Here is a 22,915-nt window from a genome sequence, read left to right on the forward strand (position 1 = left end):
ATGGAGAAAACTCTTGGCTGGAGACAATTTTCGTCACATTCACACTTGCTCATATTTTCCAGACAAAAAGTTAATGGCGCATCTCCCAAATGTCGCGGCAGCAACAACGCTTTTATTGGTTCCACTATCGGGACGGAACCAATAATGGCGAGCAGTTATATATATATTTTTTTTTATAAAAAAAAAAAATTGTCAATTTTAATGTTTTATTTAGATTACAAAAATACATTGTAATAAAATAATCCTATTTATGATGTTTTAAAAATTAAGACCTACGAAAGACTGACTTAAGACATTTTAATACCAATTAAGGCCTTGGTTTTATTTTGAAGAATTCAATGCCTTTTAAGACTTTTTAAGGACCTGCGGGAACCCTGTAAAGGCATTGACCTCGGTCCATGCCTGGCCACCCCATGAACATTCTTTGCATATGCCACTACCTTTAGGGTCCTTCACCGATTTAGCTCTATAGCAAACGTGAGCTCCTGTTTTAATCTTGAAATATAGGTTGTTGCTGAGCTTAATTTGAAACTAAACTTAATGGATTATTTTTCATTTTTAAAGCTAAAAGATCAAATGAATACCCTAACTTGTGGTTGAGCAGCACTTTGAACTGAACAGGAGCCCTGCTTTAGTTTACCGCAGGTAAATGATTAAGTACAGAAAAGACGTAAGGACCCTGTAGGAGCCTTCAGTTTAGCCCCGCCCCCTTGATGCGAAACGAGGACAGCTTGTAGTGACATCGTAATGGAATAATCTCTGCAGTGAAACTGAAATAATCTGTAAAAATTATGGTATAATAACATTTATAATAAAGTTTTTAATTTTCAGTGTGTGGATTTTCAATGATTGACTTAATTGAACGTTCAATGTTTAAAATTTTTAATGTTCAGTTTTTTGTGTTTTGATTTTTCAATGCCAAATATCGCATTGGATGATAATGCAAGCCGTCACTGATTTAACTTTGTTTCATGTATGTGTGGCAAAAAAACAAAAAAAAAACAAAGCAAAAATAAATATTTGTGCTGGAAAACGGTGGGAGGCATCATGGTTTGGGGATATGTTTCTTCAGAAAGGTCAGGGAAGCATTAGGCGTTGGTTTAAAAAGGATGGAGCTAAATATGAGGCAAAAACAAAACAGGCTAAATAAGGAGGGGATGGGAATTTGCCACACGAGAGATAAAAGGTTTGGATTTACAACACAGAGGGAGGAGATACGAGCACAGAGAGAACAGATATAGTTTCTGCTACAGGAAGAAGAGAATCCACAGCTGAGAAAGGGCATGATGTGCAAAAGGGAAGGGCAGAGAGAAAAAGAAAGGCAGCGAGCGGCGCGTAGGAGTTTTCCTCTGAGAATTTTCACCATGAAGCTACAGCTGCGGTGACGAGCTCACAGAAGAGAGTCTGAGCCCATAACAACTGTCTGCCGTCCTTTTGACACCCCCACGCCTCCCTCTCTCCGTCTCCCGGTGCAGCCGACAAACCGCCTGCAGCTACTAACCCACACCGACACGGGCAGCTCAGACGCTGGCTGCCCGGGAAGGCCGAGAGGGGGCGGCCAATCTACATAATGAGCCGATGAGGCAAAAAAGGCAGATTAACGAGAAATCTGGAAGAGCAATGGAATCAGTCAAAGATTAGCAACAATGTTAGAAAACAGCTTCTCTGATTATTACTGACTTTAGGATGTGGACTCCATTCGCGGAGCTGAAACAACTTGTGCACTTCAGCTGAACAAGCTGCACAGCTGCAGTTCCCCACTTTGCTTTTCAGGCGAGTCACTTCTGAGCTGGGACTCATTTAAAGCCAACCTTCCACTTCACAGGCTTCACATAAAGAAAAGAGGAAGAGGCTCTCTCTCACCTGCACACGTGCAGCAAACACCTGCATTAAACCCAGCAGCAAGCAGCGTCCAAACACGTCCTCCCTCACAGGAAAAACAGTCTGGCATTCCCTGTCATTAAGTCTGCCACGTCTGGGAGAGGGGTGTTATGTGTTGGCAACAAAATAACACCCATTCAACATCCCACAGTGTCCACTTGGGTGGATGCTTAAGGCACACTGTCTGCCAATCAGAGGACAGCTGTTCATAACAGATTGATAAACCAGTGGATGGGTCTACCTGATAAAATGAGATATGAAAGATTGAGAAAAAAGTTCCCATTTAGTCTGCAAATCAAATGGCAAATAGGAACTGGAAAAAGTCCTACTCCATGGACCTAAAAATCTATGTCAGCGCCTCTTTCTGCCCCAAACCCACAAAGGGGAGTGGTGGCCTAGTGGATGGCCATAGAGCTTGGAAATCCTGAAGATGTGAGTTCAAAACCCACTCCCACAGACTGCCACTCTGGCTCTCTTAGCAAGAACCTTAACCTTAGACTGCTCCCTGAGTGCCGCAAATGGCAGCCCACTGCTCACCAAGGGCAGCACTCGAGTTGAGGGGGATGAGGGGGGAAGGCATCCCCCTTCTTAAAAAAATCTTAAAAATCATCCCCCTTCTTAAATTACCATCCACTGTGACATTTTATTACCACATGTGTAAAATTCCTACTAAATATTAACAGCAAAGGCAATAATATTGTCCTTTCAACATTTGGCGGGCTGTGGGCTTAAATTATGCACTATAAGATGGATAACTTATAGCGCATAATTTATAAAGTGCTCAAAAATATTAGCAACATTATTAAAAATTATGATATATTAATGACTGATAACAGCCGATACCGATAGCAATACCAATATATCATGCATCTCTAGTATGTGCATAATTTCAATTTCATCCATCCATAAAAATATGAAAATGACAAACACAAAAAAACACAATACTGGGCAAATTATCATTCCCAGACATCCAAACCGTTAAGCTGTCAAGATTGCGGGCGGATGGATGGATGGATGGATGATTTCCCTTTAAGCTGAATCGTTGATACCTTTACAAGCAGCATTATCTAGAATCGTGTCCCGCAAATCGTTGACAGTCAAAGTCTAGGTATTTAAATTTATATTTCAAAAATGATTGAACTTTATTTTTACTCTATTTTTTGTGCTTTAATTATTGTAGGTTTCTTATATTTCAACATTAGGTCTGTTTCACCTGTGAGTCTGTCTCTGAGTTGGCTGGCACAGATATTTCTGTATCTTGCTGAACTACACGACAAAAAAGATATGCTGCATTTTAAAAATAGCATTGCATTATTTTTTTCTTATAAAATTTATGGTAAACTTGGAGATATGTGTTATGCATGTTGCATATCCCAATAAATCAGTTTTATCTTCCAATCTGCAGCTGTTTCTACTTATGTCTCTCTGCTGTGCAAAAAAACAGATTTACGAACCTGTCAACTAATATAATGAGGCCAGAGAAAATAATTTTCAAAATATGCAGAACCTCTGCTGTCTGATTCTGTCTGTTCTATAAGAAAACAAACGATATGTGGAAATGTTTAACTATAACGTACTTTAACAAGTAAAGAAGGACAATGTTTAAACTCTACGTTTTGTCAAACCTTTTGCATTATAATACTAACTTGTGTAAACTTGCACTGTGTTTCTATTTATTGCTGAAAAAGCTCCGTATGTCTAACAAACTGATTTTTCGGTGGGATCTCAACTTTTACGTGAACATATAGAATTGTTGCCTGTTAAAATTCACTGGATGCTACTATGTGTTGTCTCTCCTAAATTTATGTGGCCACTATTTAGACATGAAGAGTGACCGCCAATCATATTATGTCCCAAAGTGATTACTGGTGGTGACAGTCCCCGCCAGGCCAAGGTTTATGGGGAAATGTCTGATCCAGCTTTTCAGAAAGTTACTCCTGTGGTCAAAATGCTCATATTTGTAACATGTGAGCTAACAAAAAAACAGTCTGTAGTATGGTTAAACAAATGGCGGTGTGGAGTAGTTTTCTACATCTAAAAGCAGCTAACATCCCGCATCCAACAAGTTAAACATGTCTGTGACCTGATTCCTCTTCGTTTTGTTCAGTTTTTCAGATTAACATCTACTGAGGAACTACACCTGGCTGAAGTCTGATTTGTCTTGCAGAGCATCCATATTCATGTGTTCTATTGGACATGAATCATGTCTGATTTCAGAGATTTACAACATCAATCCAGGAAAAAATATCAGCTGTGCTGCTGCCATCAACACATTTGTTTATAGATGTTGGAGATCAGCTTGTTTTTCAGTGTAGTCCTGTTTCTCTGACTGTGACTGGCTGGATGTGCTCTTTTCATCCTCTGACATGGGAGCTGGCTCTTAGCTCGTCCGCCTGGCTGTGTGTTTCCTTGACGGGGCCGCCTTTTGAAGCTGCTTTCTGTATCGCTGCTTCTGTCTCCTTGAACCCCAGTCAGCCTCAGCAGATGGCCGCTCACACTTAGTCTGGTTCTGCTGGAGGTTTCTTCCTGTTAAAAGGGAGTTTTTCCTCTCCACTGTCGCTAAAAGCATGCTTAATGTGAGGGATTGCCTTCAAGTCAATGAGTCGATGCAATCAACTGGTTTTCCTTTATAATGTATTATTTATAATGTCACGCTACAAAAATCAAGAACAAAAAAATCTCTAAATCCCAATATTAACACTAACAGAGGTTAGCTGATGTGGTGCTTACTAGAACAATAACAGGTCTGCATAACTTTTGTATCCTTGTTTTTGTTTGAGATCTCAGCACGGAGCAATAGCTTTCCCTAATTCACTCTCCTTTGAGCCTTGTCCCAATCCGACACACGCTTTGTCTTCCTTTGCTCTTTTGACAAATTTTTTTGCCATACCGTAAACCTACATATTAAGAAAATATTCTATAATCACCCGTGCAGCATCAGGCATGTGGGGTACTATAGCAAACTGCTTTATATTAGGCTGCTGGAAAGATGGTCGACACCCGGTCGGTGGCACAGAAACTTCCAAAAGATTTTTTTCCAACCAAAGAAAGTTGGAGGGGGTTGAAATAACTTAACCGTCTAATAAACACTTAGATTACCAACACAGGGACTTAGAAGATCATACATTAAGGTAAGAATATCACTTAGGTTTCTTTAAGTAGCTATTCTGCTGGTCCACTTTAAAAGTAAACATGCTTTGGGCCTCTGAATATGACTTCTTTGGGTACCGCTTTGTGTTGCACAAGCAGGATATAGATGTATAATAATCTAAGTTACTTTCATTTGTCCAATGCAGATATTTTTGCAAAACAATCTATTTTTAGAATCATAAAATTTTAATCCATTTCCCCCTGAGCTAAATACCTAACTACAGTTCATCCCCTCTGATATACAGCAGTTAGCATAAGAACTGACCTACAATCACAGCTATATGTAGATTAACGTAGGATATCTTGTCCCTAAACAATCTAAGTTTCTGCCATAATCCTTCCAAGCGTCCCTCATGGCAACGAGTCCAGCTGTAATCTAAAGTGTAAACTTACCACAAACGCTCATAAGCACAAAAAGGGAGACTGCAGCTAACAGATCGAGGCAGCTTTAGGCACCAATAAATCAAAAATACTTCTCATAAGACGTAAATATGGCTTTTATTTTTGGGGAGCTTTGATCGCTCAATATTTGACCAGGTTTAGTCCTCCACAGGCCTCGCAGCTTTCCAGGAGGCATCCAATATTTCCTCAGCTGGTGCCAGAGCGTGGGGCTGCGAGGCGGAATACTTAAATCACCTGCTGCGTTATTACATCCTGTACACTAAGCCCTGTCTAGACAAACAGAGCGGTAAAGCGTGGTGAGGTTTAAAAAAGAAAAAGGAAAGCAGGAAGGAAGAAAAACCTAAGACTTGACAGAGCTAAAAATCCCATCTTGGAAAGAAATGATTAACTTGATAGTAAATCTGCATTTAACATATTTACCTTTGATGAATATTTTATTCATTCTGATCTATACAAAGTAGATTACAGTGCATTATCTCATTAACCGCTCTGCTGCTGTTGCTTTAGGATTGGTCCATATCTAACTCTATCCATCTAACTTGATTCTGCCACCCAATGTTTCACTGTAGGGTTGGATTTAAACCTGTCGGCCTAAAGGTTCAGTTTATTCTCATCTGACCAGAGCATCATCTTCCTCATGCCTACTATGTCCTGTTCATAGCCTTAGAAAACAGAAAAATCGGTTTCTCCTTTCACTTCTCTCACAAAAAAAGTCCAGATCCTGCATGCAACAGCGATTGGCTGTAGAGCTTAATTAAATTTTGTTTATTTTTATAGTGCCATTTCACAACATGTCATCTTATGGCCCTTACCATTCACCAGATCATACAGTGAAATTGATTCAAAGTTTTCTATCTGAGGAAAACCAGATGATTGCATCGACTCATTGACTCAAAGGCAATCCCTCACACTAAGCATGCTTGTAGTGACAGTGGAGAGGAAAAACTCCCTTTTAACAGGAAGAAACCTCCAGCAGAACCAGGTTCAGTGTGAGCGGCCATCTGCTGAGGCTGACTGGGGTTCAAGGAGGCAGAAGCAGAGATACAAAAAGCAGCTGTAAAAGGCGACCCTGTCCAGGAAACACACAGCCAGGCAGACGAGCTCCGAGCCAGCTCCCATGTCAGAGGATGAAGAGAGCACATCCAGTTAGTCACAGCCAGAAACAGGACTATACTGAAAAACAGGCCGATCTCAAACATCTAGAAACAAAGGTGTTTATGGCAGCAGCACAGCTCTGATTTCATGGTAGATTATTTTATAGAAAGGCAGACCAATAACACACTATCTCATGGAACAAATGACAATTCTGAAAACCATCTTGCGGCCCCTCACTTGGCGTCGTGTGACCTCCTTTTGGGCCCCGACCCCCACTTTGGGAACCGCTGCTATAAGGGAATGTTAGAAGTACGACCTGTTGAATGTCATTTTAGATTTACCCCAGAATGTTTTCCTTTCGACAAATGCAGAACAAAGAGGGAAAAACTACTGAGCAGTGAGAAGAGTTTCTATATTATATCCTTGGTTGGAGCTACAGATAAGGAAAAATGTTGCATAGGAGAAAATTTGGAGAATGGGAAACCATGAACAGCTTTCTTGTTCAATTTTCAAAGCAGAAAAAGCCTGCAGGTGCTACCATGCTTTGACCTTGAGGGTAAAACAAAAAAACATAAAAACAACAAAAAACAACCCACAGCTCCCCCTAGTGGGAATGATAATCTACTACACAAGAAAAAGCATGAAATTACAGATTTCTTAGACAACTGACAAGAAATCCTCCGTTTGTAGCTCTGCTGGTGTCTTTCAGGGTTGTTGTCAAACTGCAGCTCGGAGGAGCTGCTGTTGAATCTAATAGATGGTGTGAGGCGGCATCAGATGCAAAGGTAACCTCAACTAGATCTGCTGCATTCACAACTATTTTTAGATCAGGTCCCGGAAGAAAGGAAGGAAGGAGGTGAGGAGGGAGGCAGCAGCAGTGCCAAAGGAGGAAGGGATCTCAGGGTGAGCGGGCACGTGTCTGTGCATGCATGTCAGTGTGAGGAAGGTCCAGAGAGCGCCAACAAGAAGAGTGGCGCCGCAGATGACCACGCAGAGACCGTGCCAGAGAACGGCTGCTGCCAAATGATCTGCTGACAGCAGCTCTGCATGAAAAAGCAGGATTATTGGCAGTAAAACTGCAGCAGAACTTCCGAGTATCGGATGTAATCAGGAGTTTTAGGTTTAAATCTTCATCCTCCAAACACTGGAGGACCTTCCTTTCCAGAGATGGGAAGTAACGAAGTACAAATACTTTGTTACTGTACTCAAGTAGATTTTTCTGATATTTTTACTTTACTACTTATTTTTATGGCGACTTTTTACTTCTACTCCTTACATTTTTACACAAATATCTGTACTTTGTACTCCTTACATTTAAAAAAATTGGCTCGTTACTTTAGTTTTGAATCATTTCAATGGAGTTACCGTTATTATTTTTCACGTCATCAATACCAAATTCAATCTAATTGGATGGGAATCTACGTTGCATTTGACGCACCACTACAAGATGAATCGACAGATTCGGCGGTATTCATTCGCAGCAAATCATTGCAGCTTGGTGGCGGTGGCGTTAGCATAGTAGCATGGACGACGAGATGATTGAAAATGAACACAACGGAGATCTAGTCCTATTTGGCAGACATCCATTTAAAATGTAGGCAACGGCATGAAAAAAGTGGTTTCTACTTTGACTTTTATACTTTAAGTAAATTTACAAGCCTGTACTTTGTTACTTTTACTTGAGTAAAGAAGTTTAATCAGTACTTCCACTTTTACCAGAGTATTTTTTAACACAAGTATCTGTACTTTTACTCAAGTATGGAAAGTGAGTACTTTTGCCATCTCTGTTCCTTTCTAAGCGTTGCCCCCTTGACCCCCATCACAAGGTAATGTGTGCCATGACAAGTCATCGTTACAATACAACCTAATGCTTACAAATGAACAACTTTGATGAAAACAGCTGAAGTTGAAATCCTATTTTGATTTCTATTTTCTTAAATTTTAAAGAATTTTTCATTTCTGCTCTTTGTAATTGTAATTAGCAGTTAGCCATTGTTTGTTTGCCATCGTTTCTTTTACACAGTTGGTAAAAAGTTAAAGAGGCAGGAACACTTAAGGCTGGTTTATACTCAGAAAGCAGGTCGTCTGCGTGTGTCACAGCGAACGCAGATATGCTCCCCGCTCCTTCCACAGACACTCTGCTGCACCTCTCCAAAACTGTAGGTGACCACCTGAGTCTGACCGCCTCTGATTGGTCAAAACTACATCCGCTCTACACTATGCGTATTTCCTGTTTGCTACCTTACCGGCTTGTTTTGTTTGTATGACCACCATTGTGGAAAACGACACGTGAAGACGGACCAGCTAGAAGTGTGAGGTGCGCGAGAACGCTGGGATCCTTTTTCCACCTGGATCCCAGCTCTTTTTTGCCCTCATTTCCCTCCGTTGTTGCACAAACTTGCCCCCACTTCCTCTATATCTAGACCCACAGCTAGTTCCTGATTTTCCCTCTTGCGTTGTGGCGTGGAATAAATATAGCCCAGACCATGCATTAATATTGAGCATAAATCAAAAATATCTGCGACAAGTTTACTATGACACACTGCTGTGGGAGGATAACCAGCCCTTTACTGCCTGCAAGTGAGCCTCTGATTGGTGGAATAGAGGTGGAGAGGTCATAGCATGGTGGGCAAATATAAATATCCTTTCCGGACTGACAACATTACAGGAGGAGCCAGACCACCGTCTTGTGGCCATTTCTGGTTTGAACAACAGACCACAAGAGAAGAGAACCGAGCGACTGTCACAATATAGATTTACTGGCAGGTTTTAACTGAAGCCCAACAAACATTTTAGGAAGGAAAAATCCATAATTCTTCTTTTTGGTGTTTATTGGTGGTTGGAAAGGAGGGTAAGGTTAGCATTGCCCCCACCAACTGATAAGAACTGCGTTTTATCTGGATATATCTATCTATATATATATATATATATATATATATATATATATATATATATATATTAGTGCTGTCAAAATTATCGCGTTATTATCGCGTTAACACGAGGCCATTTTAACGGCGATAATTTTTTTAACGTGAGATTAACGCTATGTGGTTTTATGGTACAATTTTCCAAGTACATCCCGCTGCAGCCTGCGGAAAGGCGGGGCTATTTTCCCCCAGTGTATGCATTTCCATAGGCTTCAAGAGCGGAGCTCCTCAAGGAAAAAAGACGCTCATACACTGGGTGACGCTAGTGCCTTTTCTTTAAGCCCCACCACCAACAAACAAGTTGAGTGTCTGGTAACTAGTAGCAACCTGAAATATGCTGAGAAAACAGATTACTGAGGTGAAATGGAATCTGCTACGGTACTCTTGCTGTCTGTGTACGCCACAGGTCAGTATCGTGTGTGTGCCTGTGTGTGGGTGGGTGGGTGTGTGTGTGTTCTCATTTTTGTTAAGAGGCTGAAAAGTAACTTTCTAGAGCATAGACTACCTCCATCTAGTGATGTCGGTCTATTGAATTTGATGTATTGATTGAAAATTGTTCATTATTACCTTGGTTAATTAACATCTAATGTTAACTGTACTACATTTTATAGCAGTAGGGTAAAATGCTTGTCTTTGTTCAAAAGACTGTATTAACTGTAAAGACTGTCTTTTACATCAGCCTGTTTTCAGGGCCTTTTTTTTGGCTACATATTTGTTATTTTTTGCTACATGCCTCCCCATCTTCTTGCCATATGTTTCTATGGCATAAATCAGTATCTGTGACCTGTTTTCATTTAAAAAAAAAAAACATTGGCACAAACCTAGCCTGTATGTATTTTTTGTATGCCATCGAGAGTATTTAAATGATTTTCAATCAGAAAAAAAATTTGCGATTAAAATGCGATTAATCGCGAGTTAACTCAGGCATTGATGCGATTAATCGCGATTAAAAAAATTTCATCGATATACATATATATCTGTATATATATATATATATATATATATATATATACAGATATATATATCTGTATATATATATATATACAGATATATATATCTATATAGATATATCATAGTTATCTTTCTTATAACTACCACATAAACTAACTACTACATAAAGTCAAATTCTATTAAACAATTTAGCGTTCTTTAAAAACTGAATAATGATTTGAGTATGTTTGCTATCCAAGTTCTTAATATAAATATTAAACTAAACTTTTTCCTTAATTATTTTCAAACTCTTTTCTCACATAGTTTCTCTCTTTATCTGTGACATTTAAATTGAACATGCTCTAATGTTTTATGTTTCTCACATTGGTCACATTCACCAGTCTTAAAAAGTCCTGATCTAAACTTTGCTACTGGTCTTTCCTCCTAAATATTTATTCCAGCTCTCCCCTTCATCTTTTGAGTATTATAAAAACCTACTCCTTGTCTTTCTTCATCCCACCCTTTTTTCATTCTTTCATCAGTTTTGGGGCCATAAATCTCTTTCCCTCAGACTTGCTTGGCTTTACTATGAAACATTTGATTTTGAAAAGCCTTCTTTGCCATCAGATTTCCTTTACATCCATCACATGCTGGTCACTATAAAATCCATATTATGTACAATGTATGTAATATTTCTATTTAAATGTCTGGCTCGCTGTCCAAATGATAACATTTTAGATTTAATAATCTAGAACTTGAATCTGAATGGATTACTGTTTAAAAGTCTGGTTTCAGAGTGAAGACTCATTAAAATCAGACTCAAAGAGGAAGGAGCAGCATGTGGGTGGAGCCAAATATCAGACCACACCTTCTCTCTATGAATCCAGTTCCAATGCAGCTACTACAGTCAGAACTACTATAAGGCACCCAGAAATGATTGCTGGATACATTTGGTCACTTCATGGTTTAAAGAACCGTAAAATATTCCTTAAATTGAATAAATGCATGATGTGAATTTAATTGGTTACTCTAAATTGTTCCTTGGTATGTCTTGGTATGTCTTGCCCTGTCCAGGGCGTCCTCAGCCTCACCCAAATATTTCAATGACAATTTCCACATCATCAATCACAAAAAGTTAGCAAACCTTTTACAGAGGGGGCTGTAAGAAGTAATTATTTTATTGAGCGATTAAACTATTGAATATTTTTGTGATTTTTTAATTAACATTCAGATAAAAAAAAGAGGAGATCTGAATAAAGAATATTCACGAAAACAAACTTTTTTTTAAAATGCTAAATGTTTCTGGAATATAGATGTGTATATATATATATATATATATATATATATATATATATATATATATATATATATACACATATATATATACACATGTGTATATATATATATATATATATATATATATATATATATATATATTTTTTTTTATTTATTTTTTATTTATTTATTTATTTTTTTTGCACATATTTTGCTCTAAGTTGGTTACCGTTTCAGCTTATAGCATGTGTTAGAGTCTGTATACTCCAGTTTATGATTACTAAATTATAATAACGATTATTTTTAGAATCATAACTAATCCGGTTAAGTGAATATAGCTCTAAACTATATAAATATTTCCCGGAGCAAAAAATAGCTAAGAATAATAAAATGCTTTTCAGCTTTAGTGAGAATGAATTATTTGATAAAGTTTGAAAGTTAGAAAAGACTGAACTAAATGTAACAAAATAAAATATATTTCCACTGATTCTAATGTTGGTATCAAATGAAAAAAATTAATTATTTCTTTTTTGTACTGAGCACCATCTACTGTGCAGCTAAATAAAGTACGGCAACAACAACCATGAAGCCTAAATGTAATTTTCTTGGCAGGCGCTAAGCTGAAGAGCTAAAAATGGTTCCTAAAGAATTTATACAAAAACATCTCAGGCAGAGTGAAAAGTGCCCTGTGGTGTCTGGACTCGCTCCTACACTGCTGGGATGTGGTGGAACCAGTTCAATCAGTTGCAGCTCAATGATGGAGCCCAAAGGACTCAGGATCTGTGAAGAACGTCTGATACAGAAGCACGGACGCCTGCAGGCGACATGCAGGCTCCAGCCACGTCAGGCTGAGGCCGTTTGGAGGGAATTATGTTCTGTTGTTGTCGTTAGTAAAGAACATTTTCATTGGTGAAGAGTGAGCGTTTGCTTTGGGCTTAAAGTGAAGAAAACGCAAGTCCTAAAAATGAATCTTAAAAGGAGAAATTTTAAGAGAAAAAGTACTTTAAAAAACTGTGATTGTGAAAATATCAAATCGTTAAAAAAGGTTTTAAAAATTAAAGTTTTAAAAATTTTATTAATGAAAAATAAAGTAAAGAAATATGAGAAATTAGCAATTACTCTTTAAAAAATGTCTGATCAAAAACATTTTTCAAAGTTTTATACCCGGATTGAATATTTTAAATTAAAATTTTCCAATTTACAGGTTTCGGTTTGTTTAGGCCTTCAGAGGCAAATTCTCTCTGAATATTCAAAGCTTTGCAAAAGCATAATTATCCCTTAAACTTAGCGCCACTAGAAACAAAACTCAAATGAACGTCTATCTAATTTTTTCTGCTGCTATGCTGTTGACCAGTGTTGGGCACGTTACTTTGAAAAAGTAATTAGTTATAGTTACTAGTTACTTCTCCCAAAAAGTAACTGAGTTACTAACTGAGTTACTCCACAATAAAAGTAACTAGTTACTAGTAAAAGTAACTATTACGTTTCTTTTGCGTTTCTCGCCCCCGTAACCTAGCCTGACGTAGTCCGACTCAATTCTAGTCAGAATATGAGTCTGATACTGCTCCATAGAGCTGTGATTATGGGGCGTGTTTCAAACGAACCAGGAAAAAAAATGCCTCTGCACTCAATTGGATAGACCTACGACCAATAAGAGCATCGGAGTGCGTGACGTATGTTAAGCAAGGCATAGTTGTTGTCCACAAAAATCAAAGCGTGCAGTTTCACGCCTAGAATAAGAAGATGAGACTTGATCGCGTTTCTCTGTTCCTTTTTTAAAATTAATTTGCTGTCGATATCTTCTAGAACAGACCTAATAGCAGAATCTACTCACCCAAACTCTCCAGCGGCAGCCATTATTGTTGTCACCGAAGCGCGCTTTGGTCACGTGGTTGATTACGTTACACTTGATCATCTGTCCATCATCGTATAAAGCCCGCCCTGACAATTTGATTGGATCGCCTGACAGTGGGCGATAATACTCGCGCTACTATGGAGCAGAGCCAGACCGAACTTCCCCGAACTCAAACCTTGTGGGCGGGACTAAGTTCGGACTGGCACCCAGGCTACCCGTAACCCTCACCACCCGGCCCCCACCTTCTCGCCGTGTGTTTCCAAGGCCAGCTGAATAGAGCGGACGACAAAGACAAAAACCTGCAGAGAGTTTAGCATTTATTGCAACTCAACGTAAATGACATCGGGGGGGACGCCATGTGAAGTTTTTTAACAGGGCGTTCAGATCTGGTGAAATTAATAACTGGGGATGTCTAATTCTGAAATCCTGTGTGTTTGGGTTGTTATAGATACTGCAACATCCATCTTTCCATCTATCTATCTAGATCTATACTCTGTGTGTGACATAAAATATGGATCTCCATCCCTGCCACAAAGGCCATCAAATTATGTTTAAAATAAAAAATACAGTAGGTTGAAAAGGCAGAGTATTCATTCATCCATCCATCCATCCATCCATCCATCCATCCATCCATCCATCCATCCATCCATCCATCCATCCATCCATCCATCCATCCATCCATATTTCTCCCTTTCATTTGATCGTTCACGTGTCCAAGGCCACGTTTTTTGTGGACTTTTATGGACCTTTCTGCCTCGGGCGCCATGGACCTCCATAATTTGAATGTCAGCAGACAGCAAGAAGCCTCCCAGATCTCCAGATGCCTTTGAGATATCAAAAAAGTACTCCAGAGTGTTGTTCAGCATGGGGGTGAGTAGAAAATGAAGGCTAATCATGTTTTGGGTGTACTATTCCTTTAAGCTGAGGAAAGACTCAATCAATGAAGGAAAGAAAAAGCCAAGGACTCATCAGGTGACTCTGTGAATCTGTTTACAAGACAACTGCTGAGTTTGATTTTAGAGGCTGGTTCCTCCAAGGACCCGGTCTACCTGGACATTCAGTCATGCAGTCATTCACCCGGTTACGCAAACAATCACGCACTGATGCCACCAGTCGGTCCCACCACCATCAGTTGGTAATGTAGGTGAAGTCTCTTGCCCAAGGACACAACAACAAAGCCAAAGACGGGGCTCGAACCGACAACCCTTGGACTGCAGGGCAAACTCCTGCATCTGATACCATTGTTGCCCCAATGAAGGTACTGGTAATTTAACCTGTCTGTGATTGCTTATAAAGTGAATGATTTATCACTCAGATCCACTCTTTTTTGTTTAACACTGGAAGAAAGAGGCCATTTCCTTTGATTGGTGATTAATAACTCTGCTGTTAACCATAGTCGAAATAACTAAATCGGTGAAAGACAACAATTTTAACAGCCGCTTCAGGAGTCGTACTTTGGGTAAGAGACTAAAGAACCTTAGTGAGTGAACAGATTTCAGTTAAAATAATTGAACCAACATTTATAAATTGGTTTTGTAGAAGCAGTTTTATTGTCTTATATATCCTTACACGTGGCCCTATACTTACTTAGCAACAAAACAGTACATGCTGAAGGTCAAGTATGAGTCTTAGCAATAATAAAGTCCCTAATGCCTTATTCGTATGCAATTAGATGATCTATTAAGAGGTTTGGCATAAACAGAAAAACATCTGTATAAACATTCCTCTGAGGGTCAAAGCAACCGCTGACGTCGACCAGCACATGTGAATTCCAGTAAGCTTTCGACATGATATTCCTGTGCATGTGCAGTTACGTAATGCGATGTTGAGACTATAAAACAACTGAGATGAAATGAGAGTTTCGGGGGAAATAATAACTGAGATGTGACGATGCAGTGCTGAATGTATGAAGTGTTTAAGACAGCTGTATGAATTCGGTTTTGTAAATAAATGTTTCCCCCCTCCGGATGATAAAATGGTGTGAATCGTGGCCTTCTTTCTGTCATAAGGGAATTCTACCAATGAGCTTCCATAGTTTTACCCTTGATTTGAATGACTATTAATTAACTGTAACTTCCAGTTCCAGTTACCTAATATATTTATAATCTGCTGGTAAAATGTGCCTAATAAGCAGTAACAACAGAGCTTTTAACCAGACGGTGCCACTTAAACCTTCTTGGCCATTTCATGTCAGTACTGGCAAAGTTGTCCGTGGACAACAACTTTCCAACCTCCCATTCGGGATGAGGCGGGCGCTTGCGCCAAGGTACAAAAATTTGAAGGTGTGCATTTCACACTCGGGGGTCAGGGCAGCATGACTGCAGCTCTTTTGGTGTATGCATCCACGCGCCTTGTTCAATGTGGAGAGTATAAACCATCTTAAACGTACACCAAGATGGAAAAGTTTTCTATCAAAGCATACTCATGTGCAAGGATTGCCCAGATTGGCTGCAAACCCCAAATTAAACTAAGAGCCCCTGAAAAGAGAGACACTCTCCATTAAACATGCCTGAATGTGAACAGAAGAACAGGCAGAAAAAAGTTTGTAGCTGTGCAAAGCTTGGAGCAGCACGCTTCTACAGACCTGCAGCTCCGACTGCTTCTACAAATGATTGAGTCAGGGGAGCTGAACACAAACTTATGCCACATTTTTTAGACCAACTTAATAAAAGGGTTGAAAAACCACATCTGTGTGTCGGGCTTCGGTATAAAATCCACACAGTGCATGGAAGAGCGCGGCTGGAGTGTGAAAAATTAACAAAAATGGGTTTAAAGCCCGAATAAAAAGCGAGCGCTGATGAAAATTAATCTTTTAACAGCTCAGATTATTTTTAAAGTTAGTCTAAGAGCTAACTGGCTTTTTAAAATCACTCGCGATAGTCTTCTATCATCTTCCATATCCTTCAGAGACGAATCTGAAAGCAATTTCTCTTCAGGGCACTCGTCTTCCTGGAGGCTTTACCAGATCTTTTCTGACTGCGCTGCTATTACTGTACACCTTCCAGAACCATTCATTTGGATAATGGCCTCATTGAGACAAGTGTGCTGCACACCAAAATAGGCTGGTAATTAAGAGATGCCGGAGCGTTTGAAGACAACAAGAAGCAGAGCGAGTTCTAAAGTTCCTTTCTGTGGCTAGAAAAAGATCTAGGCAGCTCTGAATGCCAGAAATCTGCCTTTTTAACATTAACATGTGACACATAAAGACAAACCATCACAAACATACACACACACGGCCTCCACCAGCACCAACACCAGGCTGAAGCACAGAGTGAGGTCATGCTAAAGCACACTTCCTCTGCTTAGAATAATTGCTGCCTGGCTGCTTGTCTGGGTGAGCGAGCAGCTCCCTTCATTAGCCGCTCTAAATATCAGACCCAGCATCACTTGGTTCCCAAGCAGTCACCGGTCCTCTTTCCTGATCCTCCCCCGTAGAGAGCCAAAGAATACGCTCCTGTTCTCACAAGCATTGACCTAAATAGATAAGTGGTAAATGAATGGAGGCCTTTTTCTTTTGGCAGCCACCGAAAAATAAACCGACAGGGACCAGAGCCGACAGGAGGGGAGGGGAGGCTCCAACCAACCCGGCTGAAGACAGAAGGGATGGCAGCAGAGACCTGCAGCATCCATTTTCCTGCAAAAACGCAGAAAACAAGATCCCCGTTTCTATGGAAACCAACAAACAGTCACATTACTTAAGGGACTAGTGGGCTTCCTGCGGCGCTCAGTGATTGGATCGTTGAGATGCTGCAGACGCTACCTGAAGCGCTTCTGCTAAGAGCCATGAGGACGGGATGTGTGCGGCCGACTGGATCAGATCTGCACTCGCCGCCGCGGACACAAACAACAGGGAATCAATCTGCGGCTTTCTCTGCATGTGTTGTTTGTGGAAGTGGGAAGAATCACGATTGACATGCTGTGTAGCCGGTCCATCATGTCAGAGCAGAGATGAAGCTACAGCCTCACTGTTTTTATGTCACACATCAGTGTCTCTGTAAACGGAGACAAAACAAAGACTCAGATGGTCCTGGTTACTAATTAAAGCAGAGAATCTACAGAGGAAGTTTCAATAATAGCAGATTTCACACATTCCTGTTCCAGCGTCTGAATCATGACTTGAAACGGTTCACAAGCCGATCCTTCTTCCAATGAAAGGAATATTAACGTAAATCAGCTTTATGCATAAATGAAAAAAAAAACATTTTTATGCTGAATTTTTGTGATTTTAGGCAGGGGTTCCCAAAATGGGGGTCAGGTTGTACCAAATTAAACTGTGAAACAAACAGAGAAATAATTAAGTGTACAATTACAATAAATATATAAAAATAAACAATTAAAAGTCATTTTCAAAGAACGCATCTAAAAATCTACAGAATTATTTGCTATTTACTAAATAAAGGATAAATAGTTATATGCATTTTAGGAGTTCTCCAACCTCTTCCATTGTTATCTTTGGGTTTGCAGGCAGAAATGTTTAAGAACCCGTTTAATTTATATTCATTTAAACATTACAATAAATGTTTAAATTATAAAATGCGCAATCATATTTAAATTCATTTCCTTTCTATAGTGCCAATTCACAACACGTAATCTCAATGCACTTTGCAAAGACAATTTAACCAGATCATCCAGTCAGATTGGTTCAAAGTTTTCTATCTAAGGAAAACCAGCCGATTACCTCGACTTTCCTCACATCAAACATTTAATATAAATGAATCAGCATTTAAATGTCCCACTTAATAATAGGAACATTTTTAAATGATAAAATAAATATCATTTTGGAAAATAAATTCTTTGAATACACCATTTTCACAATCCAAGGTTTTAGAAAATGAACTTTGTAATGAATTTCTTAAGAGATGTATCTCTTCTTCTTCATCATGTTGGTGCCTTAAAATGAGGTCAGGCTTCAGCAGATAACAGGAAAGCTACTGGGAACGAACTAAAGCTGCTTTGTTGTCCCTGTTACTTTCCTCCTGTTACTGAACAGGATGAGGGCAGAAATGTAGGCAGGCTTTTGGAAATCTAACCCCTGATTTATGTTTGACGCGTCCGCCAGGCGAAATGACGTTTCCACGCCCCTCTGCGTAGTAGCAAAGTTGTACTCCACCTAGGGGTATGAAACCCTAATTCACTGAAAAATAATAATGCCTCTGTGTTATAGATTATAGATACATTCAATATAGAGTAACAATACTCAACAAAATCTGTGCAATAAGTGCAAAAGTGCACTAGCAGCAAATGGTAACAAAAAATAGGCCTTTACTTCATTCACTGCATCTGTCTTGCCTACTGTTTGTGCGTTTGTGTGTGCAAGCGGAAAGAGGGTAGTGGGTAAAGGAAGCGAGGTAGGAGGGCAAAATAGGAGTCAGAATTACATCCAGGAGCAAATGGATAAAAACAGACCGGAGGAAAAAAAAAAAAAAAAAAAAAAAAAAGATATCGTTGGATTGGCTGTTGGATCGTCTGCATCCATACAAAACGATTACTATTTACACCTCTATTACATAATAGTACATATCCAGCGATACAGAGAAGATGTCTTTAAATCTGTGGTATTATTTTGCTCTTAAATATATTTTCCCTTCAATAAATATCTAATAAAGATGCATGGTTTCCATGTTTTAGGGAAAGAAGTAGGCAAGAAAACAAACTGAATGTTATAAACAATGATCAAACTGTCCACAAATATTTCAGGTTTTCCATTTAATCTTCAGTTGCTCTGATCCCACTCTGATCTGTTCTGATGGATGTCTGCACTGCTGGTTTTACTCTGAATGAAACATTTAAAAACACTTCCTGTCATCAGTTGCATGAAGTTTCTGTTCATCAGTGGTTGATTCTGACTGCAGCAAGTGGTGAACAATTGATTTGATTATTTGTCTAATTAAAGGAAACATCTTTGACTGAAAAGGAGGATCAGCTACCTCAATACTTTCATCATGTTTAACAAGAAACTAATCCTATTAAGCCAAATTCGGTTTAGTATTAAGATTGGAAAAGAAAAAAATATTTTTTTGTGATTCACAGAATGACTAAATGATGCAATCGCAGCTTCTGGTCTAAAGGAAGAATGTGAGCAGGGACTGAAATATTTCAGGATCCAAAGAAAAAATTCCCAAAAGAATAATAATAATAATAATAATAATTTAACTTCATTGATCTCACACTGGAGAAATTTACCTCTGCATTAACTCATCTCCTTGGGAAGCAGAGGGCTGCCATCGTGTGGCGCCCTGTGAGCAGTGTGGGGTTATGGATCTTGCTGAGAGCCAGAGTTCAGGCTGCAGGGATCAAACCGGATACTTGCAACCTTCTCAGAGCCCAAGCCCGCTGCTCTAACCAGTAGGCCAACACCCCCCCCCACAAGAATGACCCGATAAGACTGTTAGTGATCATAGGCAGTGCATCCACTCGCATGGACGCACATGTCTCTGATTGTCCTTGAAGTCCACATGGAAGGTTTTATGTCTGTGAAACACCATCCTGGAGGGTTAGCTTAAGGCTAACTAGATGCTGAACTTTAAAAGTTACATGCCTTCATCAAAAAGACTAAGATCCAGTTGATTATGATAAAATAAGGCTTTATACTCTGTCCTGATTTAATCATCTTTTTTTAGCCTACATAGAACCTCAGCATCGTAATGATTTACATAAACCGACGTAGCGCCATCTGCAGGCGGTACAGCTAAACTACCAGAACTCCAGATGATGGTCACTGATGCAGCTAATAAATAAGTCCTGACCATGTTGTGACGACTGCTCCGAGAAAAGGCCTTAAAAGTGTTAATAGGACCAGGAGCAACATTAGCTAAGACATGTAAACGTGTGTTGGACTGAAACAATTAATCAGATTAATTAATCGATTATTGAAATAATCTTCAGCTAACGATTAATCGTTAAAAGGACAATAGACTCTAAAACATGCCTTTAGCTGACAGGGCAACCCACTTAGAGCAGTAGTTATCCAACACTGTATAAAAAAAAAAAAGATTTTACATTTTTAGAAAGAAACAAAAAAACGTTTTCGTCTGTCAATATTCTCTATCCAGAACTCCTCAAGTGGAAAAGTTTAGTTTCATCTGACTTAATAAAAAAAAAAAATAAATAAATAATTCTTCTTTAAAGGTATACTATGCAACCGGTGTAGATTTTCCAGCGAGGGGCAAAAGTAAAAGTGCACTGCTGTAAATATGCTCAGATGTTCTTCTGGTTTCTCCATCAAGACAGGCCCGGTTGTTTTGAGCTTAGCAGACAGGGGAACGCAACGAATCACCACGTCTACTGCAGTAGACGTGGTGATTCTTTCTTGCCTGCTCCAACATGGGCTTTCGCTGTTTTCTCGCTGGTTCCGCCATGATAACTGCACAAATATCGCCACTGCACTAGCAACGAGCATGCCTTTCACTGGGGGCGTGTAGCAGTTCTCACTTTTAAAGCAAGACCAACTCTCACGATGCACGAGACTTCTGAGCCTGTGGGTGCGGGCCGAGGGCTCCTGCAATTACAAGTACGTTATTTCCCCCACAGACCACCAGGGCGGCAGAGAATACCTTTGTTCGACCTGAAATGACTCATTTAATCATCCAAAGCGTTATGGAACACATTAATTAACTGAAAAATGTTGCATAGTATGCCTCTAAAAACCTTTGGCTATCAGATTATTAATCGAGAAAATAATCGACTTGCAAAATAATCGTTAGTGGCAGCCCTTATGGTGTATAAACTTCACAGCGGCATCCAAAACATACCTTAGCTTTAGCTCCAGCTCTAATTCGCTCCAACAGTCAGACTGTTTTCCTAGCAAAACTCAGTTTTTAACCCCTTTGAATAAAACATCTTCTTGTGCCTTTTTACACCTGATCTTGGACTATTCCCTATTTTTCGTAACTACTCTTTGAGTTCCACGCTCACTCGCCTCCATTGCTTTGGCTTGTTGACCAGTTGTATTCTTGTACAGTGATGTAATCCTGGACTCATGATGTTATCGTGGTAAATAAACACAGAAAGGCTACATTTACTAACAAACAGCAAAAATAACTAAAACTATGCTGGCATTGTTTTTCACAAAGACGTCATATGCAGCCAAAGTAGTTTTACTGGCATATAAACAAACAAAAAAACAAATATTGTGAACATTTACGTTTTTTTTTTTTTTCTTTAGATTATATTTCTTTAGGTTCTCCAGACTTATTTTGATTTAAGTGTGGAAAGTGGAAGCAATAAAGATGTAAAGATGAACGTCTATTTACTTGTTAAATCTGCAACAGAGAATCTACCATGTGATCCTTTGTGGAGATCTTAATATCACCAAAAAGCTTCAGCGACGGAAATTCTCCAAGATATCAGCGTATCCAAACAAAGAGCAACAACAGACAGATACCATCAGTTGTGATAAGTGTAAATGCTGACAGTATTTTCTTTTTGAAACAAACACTTTAATCAGTTTATCTGCCTGCCTTTTTTCTGAGTGTGAGGAAGTGCATCAACATACCGTCGCCTTCTCTAAATCAGCTTCAGAGGAGGTGGGAGACAGGGGGCTGATGGGACTGAGGGAGGGGGAGCTTCCCACACTGGAGACGTACTCGGGATCAGGAACGTACAGAACCTGCAAACATAACCCATGTCTGTATTTATACCAGCGCAGGTGAAAGATGGAGATTCTGTCATGCACAGCAAAACATATGACTGACAAGGGCAAAAACATGAACTCATGGTGAGAGTCTCATGTTAGTGAAACAGTGAACAGACACGGGGAAAGTGACGACGGTGGCAGTAGGTCAGAGTGTGAGGATTAGCAGTGACTGGATGCGATGTCTCGTGCATTTCCTAGCTGGTGTAAAACTCCTATACGCTTCCATTCTGCTCACAAGGTTGACTATATTTGACATCATAGAAGAGGAAATGTGATTTCTACAAATAAATCTATTCACCGCTTAGTTTCTAAAATGTCACAAAATTAAAAATCAATCCATTTCTAAGCCCATAACCCAGCATGGCATTCAGCAGCTCTATAAACCACCTACAGAGAAAACTAATAGTGAATTTAAAATGATTTTGGCTTCTTTTTTTTTTGGATAAGACTTTAATGAGAGTGAATGAGCAGTTAGTATCTTTTTTATTGTCCTCATTTAGCAGGAAAGGGAGAATCATCCAGCATGGGACAGCTAGAGGCAATTTTGAAAGACTTATTTCTACAAACTGTGATCTTTATAAAATCCCAGGGAAAGATCTCCTTAAAACTGGTCGTATCGTCAGAGGACTAAGGTTTCTGATGCAGTTGGAAAGTTATGTGTAAACTGGTACAATTTTATAGATATTACCTTAAACTTCATAATATGCAACCCTTAAAAGGTTTAGACAGGAATGAGTAACTTTAATTTAATGCTTTATAATGTTT

The 22,915-nt window shown here is 39.3% G+C and overlaps 1 protein-coding gene across 2 annotated transcripts in view; it reads right to left on the reverse strand.

The window, feature by feature from the left end:
• LOC119795491 (oxidation resistance protein 1-like) overlaps positions 1-22,915 on the reverse strand; it is a 98,330-nt gene that overhangs the window by 15,825 nt on the left and 59,590 nt on the right. Inside the window, exon 4 of one of the 2 annotated variants that reach the window (XM_038303526.1) lies at positions 22,010-22,123. The exons of the other annotated variant lie outside the window; for it this stretch is intronic. Coding sequence (XP_038159454.1) covers positions 22,010-22,123 — 114 coding nt within the window. The remainder of the gene's footprint in view (positions 1-22,009; positions 22,124-22,915) is intronic. 2 annotated transcript variants of the gene reach the window in all.

This window comes from Cyprinodon tularosa, unplaced genomic scaffold (genome assembly GCF_016077235.1).
Source record: "Cyprinodon tularosa strain WSP-4 unplaced genomic scaffold, ASM1607723v1 ctg1137, whole genome shotgun sequence".
NCBI lineage: Eukaryota > Metazoa > Chordata > Actinopteri > Cyprinodontiformes > Cyprinodontidae > Cyprinodon > Cyprinodon tularosa.